Genomic DNA, 12,795 nt, shown 5'->3' with positions numbered 1-12,795 from the left:
CAGACAAAATCTAATGAAGGGATAAATGATCAGTAACAATGCTAAGATACAAGGTGACAGTGCAAAAAATCTACAACTATAAAAACCCAGCAAAAACATGTATAGTCACGCTAAGGTCTACGAACCACAAGGAACCACCCAGAGAAAGACAACCTCACTGCTGTTTCTTGTTTCAAATGAATGATATGGTACTTTCACCATGAAAGAAACAGGAGCCCACACACAGACTCGTGGCTGGTAAAAATTACTGCCTCTGGTACTGAGAATCTCAATCTCCTAATCTACTGTCTTGATCACTAGGATTAAATATAAGGTTGATACTCTTAGAAATTTCTTATTTTTGCGACAAATGATACTCTAAGATGTAAACACATCCCCCAGGTAGAGAATTCACTTTGTTACCCTTCTGGAACATGGCATGTCAAAAAGCTGAAACATCAATTAAACATTAACGATAATGGGCCTGACGTAAGTCCTAAGATATCCTTACTTCAAATCAAGAACAAATTTCTTTCAGTTCCCTTATCATACACAAACACTTCCATCTACATTTGTCTTCCAGCTGCTACTGTTTGAAAAATAAACATGTAATCTGTATGTCATTATCAGTGTTATAGAGGGAGAACCCCCAGTACCTAAGATATTTCAATTCAATGTTCTGAACGAAAATTGTGAATAAACCAAGGAGAAGTACAATTTTAAGCAGGGAAAGCTATAATATAAAATCTTGAATTCCTAGTTTCTTACAGTAGCAATCAATTGAGCCATGACCGAAGCATACTGAACAGCTGTATGTTGTGAAGAATAGTGATCTGAGAGTCCATACTCAGCAAAATTTGGATCTATATGCATAAAGTGACCCGGCAATGATCTATTTGATACAATTTCTTGCCATATTTCAACAAACTCTTCCATGATCTGTCTGGATTTATCTAGTGATGAAATTGGAAGATACTCCACCTGCAAGTAGAAGCAATTTCATATAAACCTCATATAGCATGTCAAAGATGAAACGTGACATAACTTAAATGATGCAAAAGCCAAATAAGTAATTTGAAGACAACAGAACTTTCAGCAAGTCTAGAAAAGTAATGTTTAAAAAAAAAAAAAGGGTAAATGGCACCTAGGGTACCTAATGTTTTAAGAAATTGTAGCATAGATACCCGACGTTTCATAAATTATGTTTGGGATACCTAAATAGATTAAGGTTAACCATGTTATTCTATTTTTTTTTTGTTTATTTCCAATTTTACCCTCATACATTATCCTTTAAGTTTTTAAAAAAAAAGAAATTATGAGACCCACATCACCGTTACTACTTCCTGAATCCCACCTGCCCCCCTTCCCCACCCCATGGTAGAGTGTCGCATGACCACAGCCTCTTCCACACCTCCTTGGGGATCTTCTGATTCTGCCTATGGTTGAGATGTGCAACCCAGCCTGAGATCTACTGGCCTGACCTTCGTGGGTGTCTTCAAAGTGGGTGCAGCCTTCTAATTGCTCTCAAAAGAAAAAAAGGTTTGAAGACTTTTATTACCTGTTTGGGATTGTGCTCTGTTCCCCAACTGCACCTTCATACTCTGAAAGGTTTCAGTCCCTGTTTGGGATCTTATAAGAGAAGTGCAGGACACCGTTAGGCTTACCGTCGGGGGTCCGCACCTGGTAACTCATGAACCTGACTATTCCGTTGGAGTTGGATGTCTTCTCTTCTTCCTCCATCAAATCCTTGATCGGCACTTTTCTCTGATGATCTTGTTTCCAAAGACGATCACTTCGCAACGCAGATCGAATTCAATAAAGATGTCATTGCAGTCATCCAGAAGAAGCTTATCCCCTTTCAGATCAAACCACATCACATGATTCCATTGAGGGTTTCCATCTCCTTCTCTGTTGATCGGTGTCCTCTGCTGCTGCTGCTGCTGCTGCTTCTTCTGCTTCTCTTTCTCATTTTTGTTGTTGCCGTTCTTCACAATGGAGATGAAAGTAGATGGATAGTTTTTGGAAGAAGTTGAAGGCTTTTAGATCGTTACTTGACATCACCTTGAGTTCTATGGAGCTCGATTCCATGAAGTTGGCTTGATCCACTGACCGTCTTCCCTTCTGGAGTATGAAATCCACTGGCTGACTGCAGTCGCTGCGCTTCCGTATTAATTACGAGACACCATTAGACAGTTAAGGATGAGGAATTGGCAAGATCAGATTTTACTGGATGGAGTGCACGGAAGCCTTCGGTTCATATCATTTTTCGTTAGTTCAAATTTTGAATGAATATGAATTAACAAGATCAGAAACGATGTTCAATGATGGAACCACTAGTCTTTTTTTTCTGTTTTCTTTGTTATACCAATTCAGCTGAAGCACTTTATCTAAAATTGCTTCGTTTCATCAGTTTTTACCTCTTTTTCCTTTTCTTTTTCTTTTTGTAGCGACACTAACTCCACTTGTACATTTTAGGGAGCAATAGAGTCACTGGGTTTCTTTGATTAATCTTTGTCTCTTCCAATTCAGAGAAGCACTTCCTACAAATAATTTTGCTTGTTATCAGCAAAGGTTGGGGGCGGGTGGGGAAGAGGAAGAAGCAATGGAGGTAGGTTGCAGGGCAGGGCGGGGGCAGGTTGTAGGTCTAGGTGGGGAAGGAGGGGGTGGGCTGTGTGGGGTCGGTTGCAGGGCTGGGTGGGACGACAGGCTGGGGTTGTTGGAAGAAGGGGACGGTGATGTGGATCCCACCATTTTTATTTAAAAAATAATATATAAGGGTAAAATTGGAAATGAATACAAAATTAAGTAACCTGATTAATTTTAATCTGGTTCAGCTATCCCAAGCACAATTTATGAAACGTCAGGTATCTAAGTTACAATTTCTCAAAACGTTAGGTACCCTAGATGTCATTTACCCAAAAAAAAAAAAACGAAGATAACCAAGGTTTCTCATGTTGTACCTAAAGGGTAGCAGGAAGCACGTCACTCTACTGCTTACAAACAATAAAATCATTGACTTGGAACCCACTAACTTAACAAACACAAACGTATAAAGGGTAGCAAGATTCTAATGAAGTAATGGATAAGTTGGGTTTCTAGAAATTGAGATAATTCTAGCCAAAAAATTATGCCGATGAACTCAGATGTCAGAATGTCATCAAATTCGAGACAATGACATTGGTCAATGCTGAACATTTAATGGATAATATTGGAATTCTAGATGAACTAGATTTAGTTCAAAATTACAGTTAAATGAATTAAGGTCCTCAGGAAAACACTTATTCCAGATGTATGCAGAAAAGCTCCTCTAAAAAAATTAATGAACCATATGGCCAGTGATTTCCTCGCAGGTAGAGGGTAAACTGGTTAACTGGAGCTTGAATCAATCAGAGAACTTTAATCAAGAAGGTGGACTTTCACGAAGTCAAGTACATTGGGTCCCTTGAGCAAAACGGCCACCGAAACAAAATTTACAACTAAGGTTTTTACTTTTCAAGGAATGAGCCTGTGCAGGTTCGGTAAAGCCACTCAAGTGGTCATCCCTGACTCCATTTTAGATCCACAAATTATATGCTTCTATATAACTTGGACTTCCAAGAACTTCATTCTACATCTAGAATGTCAGCACATCATTTCACATCATAGTATATATTTAACATGAATCATATAAGCTAATTCATATAAATTATACTGTTTAGTAAGATAAGGAAAGACCTTTAGATAGTCCTTATTGACTTGGAGGAAACATATGACAATTACCTAGAGAGAGCATCTTGTATGTCCTTGGAAAAGAAAGGGGTGAAAAGTTTATGAAATATGAAGATCACACGAATTCAAGGAGTGTGACCACCATGTACAGCTGAGGTACTCTGATGTAGATCAAAATATGAAGAAGAAAATACCAAAACACTGTTCACGTGAACAGTATCACAGCCCCATATTTGTCTTGGTGGGAATATTACCAGGAGATCCTGTGGGGCCCAAGACCAGATTGCATGGATCTTTATTAGAAGAGTCAATTTTGTCAATGCATGGGAGATTTAGGAGTTCAGTGTTGTTTCTATTTTAGAATTATTCTTTTAGATATTTTGTGGTTGTCTATTAAACAACCTTAGCTCAGTTTAGTTTTTAATTTCAGATTTAGAAAGTAGGCTTAAGTTTCTATTTTCAGTTTGTTTCCTTTTCTTGTAAATTTCTAATTTTCTCTAACTTATAAGGCAAGCAATAGCTGCCCATAAAATATTATGAGCTCTTAAGAGCCCCCCAACGATTTATGAAGATGAAGGAATATTGCTTTTGTGCAATCTTGTGTCCTGGTGAGAGGATGAAGGGCTGAGAGAGCCGAAATGCCCTATCCCCATCTATCTTCTTCCTTCTACTTCCAGTCGATCCCCTGCTGCTACTGTTGCTGTGAGAGAGCAAACCACTGTGAAGGCCTGATTGCAACCTTGATCAACAACTAACACTGTTGCTGTTGACTACACCATCAACTGAGGGCCTACAGCTCCTGCGGCTCGGTTTCCTCCATCAGAACCTGCTGCAACTTCAAGACTCCAGAACCCAGCAACCTGTGACCCTTTTGCGACCATATTCAGGGCATCTCGAGGGAACATCCTACTCTTCATTCGACCGTGCTTGGTTTCCCCAACTGCCGGCCAGATTGATATCTCCAATAACCTTGTATTTTGAAGGTTGGTTTCTAATTTCAAGCCCTCTTCACATCTCAACATTCGGCCATCAGAATTGGCTGGTTTTTGGAGCATAAGATCCATTCAACACCACCTCCACTCGATCCAAGTTTGGTGAAGTTCTGCTGGCTGGTTTGGTTCTTATTCTTTAAGTTACTAATTCTGGTTTTGTTGCTATTTTGATGTTCTGATGCAACCTATCATCAATCCTACAGTAGAGTGGTTCTTACTTGAACCTCTTCTACATTATACTCTTTAAAGTGGCACCTGTCCCTGTGTTGGAGAAGTGATCCCCACCATGCTCATTGGAGCATCAGCATTACCAAATAGTAAAATTGTTGACTTAGAATATTTGTTTCATGAATTCATAATTAATGCTAGAATAGCTAGGGGGGAATGTGACAAGTTTCCAAAGAAAGCAGGTTAACATCAATCCCAATCTCTTTGCATTACTTATAAATCATTGCTTATGGTGAATGTTGTTTGCTGACAACATAGTAATGTAGCCTAGGTGAAATAAATCTCACGTAGGACCAGGTTCTGTCTTAGGGCTGGCCGAATGGACAGATTAGGGTTACTAGGGCAGAAGTTAGGGTTAGGAATGGGAGATTGAGTTAGGGTTTATTGGATAATGGTCTGCAGGTTTTTAGGAGTCTATTAGTATAGGATCTAACTAGGTTTAAATAAGAAATAGAAATTCAGAATATTAGGGTTAGGGTTTTGGGTTTTAGGACTAAAGAGGATAAAGGGGTCTAGGGTTTCTAGAGGGAATCAGGCCAAGAGCTTCTGGCCGAGTGTCACAGAGGTAGGGAATAGGGTTCGGCTGAAGTATGGGATGATTTGGATGGCTGGTTAGGTCTAGGCAGGTTTAGGGTTGTTGGGGTGTAATGGAGAAGAGAGGAAATTAGGGTTTAGTTGTTGAGATGAAGGCTGCAGGTTAGGTCGAGTGGAAGGTCTGCTGTGAGGGATCTGTGGTTAGAAGTTTAATGAAAACTGATGGTCAGATCTGTAGTTACGAAGGAATCCTAGTTAAAATAGGAGTTGCAGATTTAATGGGGTTGAGGGTTACGGAAATTGATAGAGGATGTAGGGCTGGGTTAGGGAATAAGAAGGAACTAATTAATTGCAGAATTCTGTAACAGCTTACTTGTAATAGAAGAACTTCAATGGCAGCAACTTGAAGAGCTTGATTGAAGAAGAAGAAGAACCTCCCAATCTGCGAGATGCAAGGAGTCGCTGGATTTCTCCAACCCTAGCCCTTGATATAACTCACAAGGGGTCTTGATATGACACACAAGACAGAGAAGCAGCAGCAGTCATGGCGGCAGCAGCAAGAAGAAACAAAATTTCAAACATAATAGGTGGGGGAGCCTCCCACGATTCTACTATTTATAATAATAAAGGGGGGCCTAAAGGCCTTACAAATAATCAATCTAAAGCAATCCTAATCAGATTAGGAGTTGGGATTCCTAATCTGAATCCTAATTCTAAAACATAGAATAGACTTATACTCTAAATAGGAGTATAAGTGTAAACAACTAAAACAAATAAAATAAAATACTAATCCCTCTAAAATCGTGGAGGGGAACTAAGAAGATAAACCATGAAAAAGACTGTTTTAACCCTAGGCTAAAAGAACAAACAAATAAAAAGGCTCCAACGAAAAATCAAAGAACAGCCAAATTAATCATGGTTTCGGCTTCTGCATCACATAGTTACTGGAGAGGGAAAATGCAATTAGAACTATTGCGGAATGTCTAGATCAAAACTGCTTAAGATAAGCTGGAGTTAAGTGGAATTTTTTGTAGCAAGAAAGCACGCGAGAGGGGGTGAGAACAGAGAAGACAAGAGGGATTGACCATCAAACTGAAGCATGGTGGACGCAGCTGAGAGGAGCTTCTAGTTTGATGTACAATCAATACATATTACTCAAACTGAGAGGTTATAAGGTGTCCATAAAACCATCCACATTTTATGGAGCGTAATGTTAGGTGACCAGAGCCATAAATAATAACAAAGATAAAATGCAAACATTTGAGATGGATTAGTGGAAGCTAGGAGCTGTAGAATCATAAATGAGTGCATTTTTTGGGAACTTAGGGTAGCATCAATATGTGACAATGAACGACAGTCGACTGAGATGGTTGTATGAAGAAGCCCAACAACTAAAATGCACAGGATGATGTGGTGCAAGTTGCAGATGTTAGACAACAGAAAGGCCAAAAATTTAGCATTTTTTTGTTTATAAAAAATTACTAGATTTAAAGTGTTAGAAAAAGACAAGACTATTGGCCTAGCTGGAGTGGAATGGCATAAGCTGATTTCTGTAACCAATCCAATACAGCTCACCCAAGTCGAGTTGATTAGAAATATTAAATATCGGTTATCACATTTATTAACAACTCATAAGCATAACATTATTCGGTCACATGTTTCTGGTGGTCTCTAGGGTTGAAGTAATTCATACATATTGTAACAACTTATCTACATTTCCTTTTTCCCTTGATATGAGTTCAACTCCAACTCCCATGTTCATGCTCACACAGCAATACTGAGGCCCACCCATGACCCCAGCAGCGCGGGAAGGTGTTACGCCTAATTTCCATCAAATGTATTCTTTAAAATAAAAATTTTAGAGAAATGTCCCCTTTCTAACCTGGCCACCAAAACAACTAATCATCCACATCTCTACTACAACCCCTATCTAGCCGTGCCATTTTTGCAATTTGTAAATAGACAGTTGGCCTAATAGACATGCATGTACCACGACAAAGAAAAAGGGGCAAATAGCGTAAAAAAAAGAGAATAGATTTCTTCTACTTCTTCAAAAGAAAGATTACAGCACATCAAAATAATATGTGAGGTCAGTCATGGCGAGAATTTGTTCAATGCTTAGGTCTTTGGAGGATGAATGGATCCAAGGAGGTGATCCAGGGAGAAATTGGCTCACAAGGTTCTTTTTCAAAACATGGTCGGATGGTCCATATGATGGTCCAAGGCCAGCACCAAGCCAAGCCCATACCTTGCGGATAGGCTGGCCAGTGGCCAGGACCTGGCCTTGCTGAGTTTATTTTATATAGTTCTTTTTAGGTACACTTGGGTCCATTATTTTGGAACAGCTGCTGGAGAAGACTTTTTGTATTCTTAGTTTGTCCCTTCATGTTCCTCGGTTAATTAATGTAGTGGGTTTTAGTATTAATTAATCATTTAGTTTTCTTAGCTAAGTAGTTATTCTTGCTTGGTTGTAATTTTCTATGTCTTGGGAACAGCTTTCTAGGTCTTGGGGATAGTTTCTATGTCTAGAAATTGTTCTCTATGTATGGGGAATTCCAAAAGGGTTTTGGAATTCTAAGGGTCTCTTTAATGTTATTCAGCTGTATTCAAGGTTTTCACCCCTATATAATGCAAACCATGGGCTGCTCTCAAAGGCACCCAATGAATTTTTACAGCATAACTATCTGAATATTTTCTTGTGCGACTCAAGTGGGCTTAGATGAGACTCCTACAGCAGGCCTAGGTGGGACTCCTACGGCTGGTAGACAGGTGGGACTCCAGCTCTACAACTTAGCTATCTATTTTCATACCTACCTATTCTCTTCCAGATTCGATCTTGGCTTGCTTAACCTCTCGGGTTTGCACCAGGAGGCCAGCTAAACACAATACGGACTGAGAGTGACAAGGAGGAAATGAGAAACACCTTATTTAGGATAAGTTTGCCATAAGGAGAGATAGAGGACAATGCTATGCAGTTGGGCAATCATGATTTGGACAGATGGTACTGTAGGGCTCTTCACAATTAGGTCATATTACATATACCCTGAAAATGAACCAGAAAGATATCGGCATATAAAAAACATATAGGGGACATCATGCCCCCAAGGGTGGAGGCATTTGTTTGGGTTTCAGTACTTAGCTAAGTAGAAACATTGAATCACCTACATAATAGCTTCCTCCCCCCCCCCCCCCGGGAGGTTGGAAATGGGTGGTTTTAAGCCTTGCATTGTAAAATTCCATAAGTTTTTAGCTAGGAGCACTTTAATGGGGTATGTAGGGTCTTAAGGAATTTATGGTTAAGAAACCTCAATAAAACCAGAATCGCAGGAAGGTAGGAACCAAAACCAGCAAAAGAGAAATCTAAGTTCTGTAGGTTTCCATCTTGAAGTAGGAAACTGGAACTCAGAGGCACAAAACAACAATCAGATTTTGAGAATATATCAGAGATATTCAACAAACAGAATCCATATGATTAGTATGAAATCAGAACTTAGGACTAACAAACAAAACAGAAACTAGGTACAGATCATATCAAAGGCTGACAGAATACTATTTAGTTCAGCTAACAGATTTAAGAAACTAGAAAAAATTAAAACTTGTGCAGGAAAAGGAAAGTTTCAAATCTGACCTGATCAATGGAGGGAAGAAGACAAAAAAGAAGAGAATATATGACTCGGGAATTCCACCTGATCCTCAGGGTTGGAATCCCACCAAACCTCGGCTTGGAATCACCACAGCAGAGAGAGCTCTGAATCCCACAGAAGCAAAAGGCAAAAGCCAATTTTCATTCATCAAATTCCTGTGCATGACTAAAGCCGCTTACAACCTTTATATAAAAGGCTCACAAACAGACTAAACTAATCTTAAAACTTCTCCAACCAATAGATTTCTATGGAGGTAGTCTTAACTTACTAAAACCCTGCATAAAATAAAGAAACAACTGAAACAAAGTTGGACTCATAGAGACCTAATCCAACCTAACTAAAACTCTTTAATAATAATTAAAATAAAGAATACGACACTGACTAGACTAACTAAAAAAAAAGGGCGTACCCAGTGCACAAGGCTCCCGCCACTGTGGGGTCTGGGGAGGGTCATAATGTACGCAGCCAGCCTTACCCCTGCTTTCGCAGAGAGGATGTTTCCAGACACTGACTAGACTAACTATTAAAGTAAATTCCATATTCGTACCTCCTACCCATAAGTTAAGCCCATTAAAGTTACCTATTACCAAGGTTCTAATTCTCAGTTTCAAGGATGGTTTCAGTCCTTTCGGCCAGCCCCGAAACCGAGATATGCTAGGTTTCAACCATATCTCGGTCAAAACTTGGTACTTTCTCCAAGCCAATTCGAAACCTTGGTTTCGAGACCCAGGAGTTGGTTTTTTGCCCTGATTTTTGCTATGCTGCCTATTTTTTACATTTTAAACTCAATCCATGACCCAAGTTTGATAGTGTATACTGTTTTTGGAAATAGTATCGTACCAGTATCATCAAAATGAAAAGTTAAATAGTTCCCACAAGAACTCAAGGCCAACATAACTCCTAGGTAACAACATATGAAACTATGAAACTATGTTTACTTTGGCGGTATCAATTCAGTGTTGTGTTAATGCAACAAAGGCCTGCAAAATGAGAAGCAACGTAGTACTAAAGGCCTACAAGAAGATATGCATCGAAACAACATACCTCCATAACAATTCCCCTCAAATGTTCAGAGTTTGCAGGGACTACTTTTCCGACTCTCAGTTGGAAGTCCCCAAGTTGATATTGAAACCCCTGGGTAAAAGAATTGCAGAACCTATGTTATAAGGTGCTCCTAAAGCATGCTATTGTATAAGTGCTTCTTTTATTTAATGGGAATTGCAAAGATTATCAACCTAATAAATCTAAAAAAAAATGTGCAGATTAATACATATAATGTTGAAAGAAGCCAAATTTGGGGGGATACCTCAAAATTAAGCGAGACTCGAGACTTGTAAGACTGCAACTTCTCCATTACTATCTGAATTGTCGAATCTGTCTCAACTACAATACGCTGACCACGAATGATACAGTAGTATTTGCTGGGTTGCTCCTGAAGTGAAAGTCCCAGAAAATCGCGAGGATAATCAGCTGCCATACTCTGGTCTGATGGTTAAATGTTAAGGATTTATAAAAAGTCAATAATGAATAATAAATAAACAAATAAAAACATCATATCGTGAGTAAACGAATCCCTAGCTTGAGCTTGCAGTACCGATTGTAGCTAAGAGGGGAAACAAAATACAAAAGAAATTAGGGTAAGAGAAACTGAAAAGTATAACCTCTTAACATAGGTTTGTAGAATGTGAGAGTAGCTTTCCATCTTCCTTCCTTTACGCCATTGATGCTCTCCACGCACTGAGAGACTTCTGTAAGAATTTGACTACTCACAGTTGTTCCTGGATTAGGTTGCCAGTGGAGGAGCCTGAAATAAAAATAAAAGAAAATCACAATAGAAAAAAAGAATCAGATTTCCCGTCTTCCCATCCAGTGAAATGGCACAGGTTTGGGAAAAAACAACAAAACGTTTATCTTCTTCTAAATTTTTTTTTTTTTTTTAAATCCGAAATCAAACTGTTCTTCTGCGAATCTTCGAATTTATCAAGCTCAGATTATTTTTTGTGCGGTGATAAAAGCGAAATTCGTATCAGAACTTCTGAAGTCCATCGATCCAAAACACAACAAATTGTTCGAAAAAGATGGGGGGAAAGTAGCTCCTGAACCCAAAATCGAAAAATCATTTTGAAAAAATACAACTAAATTAGCTGTTTTTCTTCTTACCATTTAAGGGGCATCTTCTCCGCCGGAAGAGGAACACTCGAGGGAAGGATGGCGAGCAGGTGTTTTGGAGCTTGTTTGTGTCACATGTTTTATTGCCTTCACCCGCTGCTAGAATCTCTTTGGTTGGTATGATTTTCAGCATTATTTTAGGGGTGTTTTCCATTTTGAAAGATGTTTGGTATAATTTTTGCATTTTATTTTTGTGATCTTAAAATCAATTTCAGTCAAAATTTTGAAATAGGTGATGAACTATTTCACCTATTTCATGTTAAACATTTTTGGGACAGATAACTCATGTGGTCGCGCGCAACGCACACATCCCTTGCACCCTTAACAGAGAAAAAAACAGTTAAAAAATCGGATTTTGACTGGGCGAGTCGTTCGAGTCGAGTCAAAATTTTGGAAAATCTAGTCAAGAGTCATGTAGAGTGCAGACTAGGTCAGGGTAAAAAATGATGAGCCTGGGTCATAAATCATTCGAGTTAAATAAGACTTGGTATTTTTACCCAAGTCATGACAAACTCAACGAGTTTAGTCATTTTTTAAAAAAATTGTAAAGTCGGTTCACTTAGAATTTGAATTGAATAAAATAGTAAATCTGTATTCTAAAACAATAAGAAACCCTCAACTCTTCGACTCCCTTCTCTTGTTCAATGGTATAAACTCAAAATTCATTTATATGTGATTCATTATTTTATCTGGTTTGTTCTCATATTTTTTTTATAATCTTTTTTATTTTTTACTAATTTTTATATATTTATTGTACTAAAAGTTTTTAAAAAACTTCACCCGTTAGAATTCTATTTAGAATAGAATTAATATTCCTATTATGGACTAATATTAAACAACCTAAAACTCAAGTTAATTATAGTATTGGTCTAATTAAGGGGGTCACTGGATTACATTTAGGAATCTTATGTAGACTGGCTTTAGTGTGGACAGATAGATTCCTATTGGGATTGTGATGAGTCACTATAGGAATTACTATATAAAGAGAGCTATGTCCCTCCTCTACCCATAACAGCTAATTATTTTCAATCTCTATTGAGGAGTACATTCTGGAAAAAGAGGGAGATATTCAGTGTTCATCATCCCTGTGCATACGGTATTCTCATCAAGTTAGTTACTTTGGGAATAGAGGAGAAGCACCTAGATCTTTGGTATTTATTTTCTGTTGCGATTATCATCACTATGGATGTGAAACAAGGTTAGTGGTTCTATTCTTGTTTTCTATTATTTATTTGATTGTGTTATTGAACACCCTATGGAGATCCTAGTTTTTAAGGTTTTGTCCCTATTCGGATCAAATTATCTAATATCACCTTGACCAAGTTTGACAAGGCCAAGTCACCAGATTTTTCTGAAAGACGAGTCGAGTCAAAAAACATAGTTTTCCAACTATGGCTAATAGGACAAACGCAATTAGAAATCAAATAGACAAACTCACAAAAGACAAGAAAAAATAATTTTTTACCCCAGAATTAAATATTAATCCTAAGGAAACAAGTTGTGATATTAAAAAATCAGAATTGATGAATTTTTTTTTTGCA

The 12,795-nt window shown here is 38.2% G+C and overlaps 1 protein-coding gene across 1 annotated transcript; it reads right to left on the bottom strand.

The window, feature by feature from the left end:
• Positions 1-503: 503 nt before the first annotated feature.
• LOC122656873 (mediator of RNA polymerase II transcription subunit 20a-like) lies at positions 504-11,354 on the bottom strand. The gene is made up of 5 exons (XM_043851562.1): positions 11,246-11,354; positions 10,747-10,889; positions 10,392-10,570; positions 10,130-10,219; positions 504-960 (listed from the first exon to the last, which is right to left on the bottom strand). The coding sequence occupies exons 1-5, from the start codon at positions 11,257-11,259 to the stop codon at positions 736-738; spliced, it is 651 nt and encodes a 216-aa protein (XP_043707497.1). The 5' UTR covers positions 11,260-11,354; the 3' UTR covers positions 504-735.
• Between the last annotated feature and the right edge of the window lie 1,441 nt (positions 11,355-12,795).

The sequence above is a fragment of the Telopea speciosissima genome, chromosome 3 (assembly GCF_018873765.1).
Source record: "Telopea speciosissima isolate NSW1024214 ecotype Mountain lineage chromosome 3, Tspe_v1, whole genome shotgun sequence".
Taxonomy (NCBI): Eukaryota; Viridiplantae; Streptophyta; class Magnoliopsida; order Proteales; family Proteaceae; genus Telopea; species Telopea speciosissima.
The sequence above is the reverse complement of the archived record's forward strand: the minus strand, read 5'-3'. Positions and strand labels throughout refer to the sequence as shown.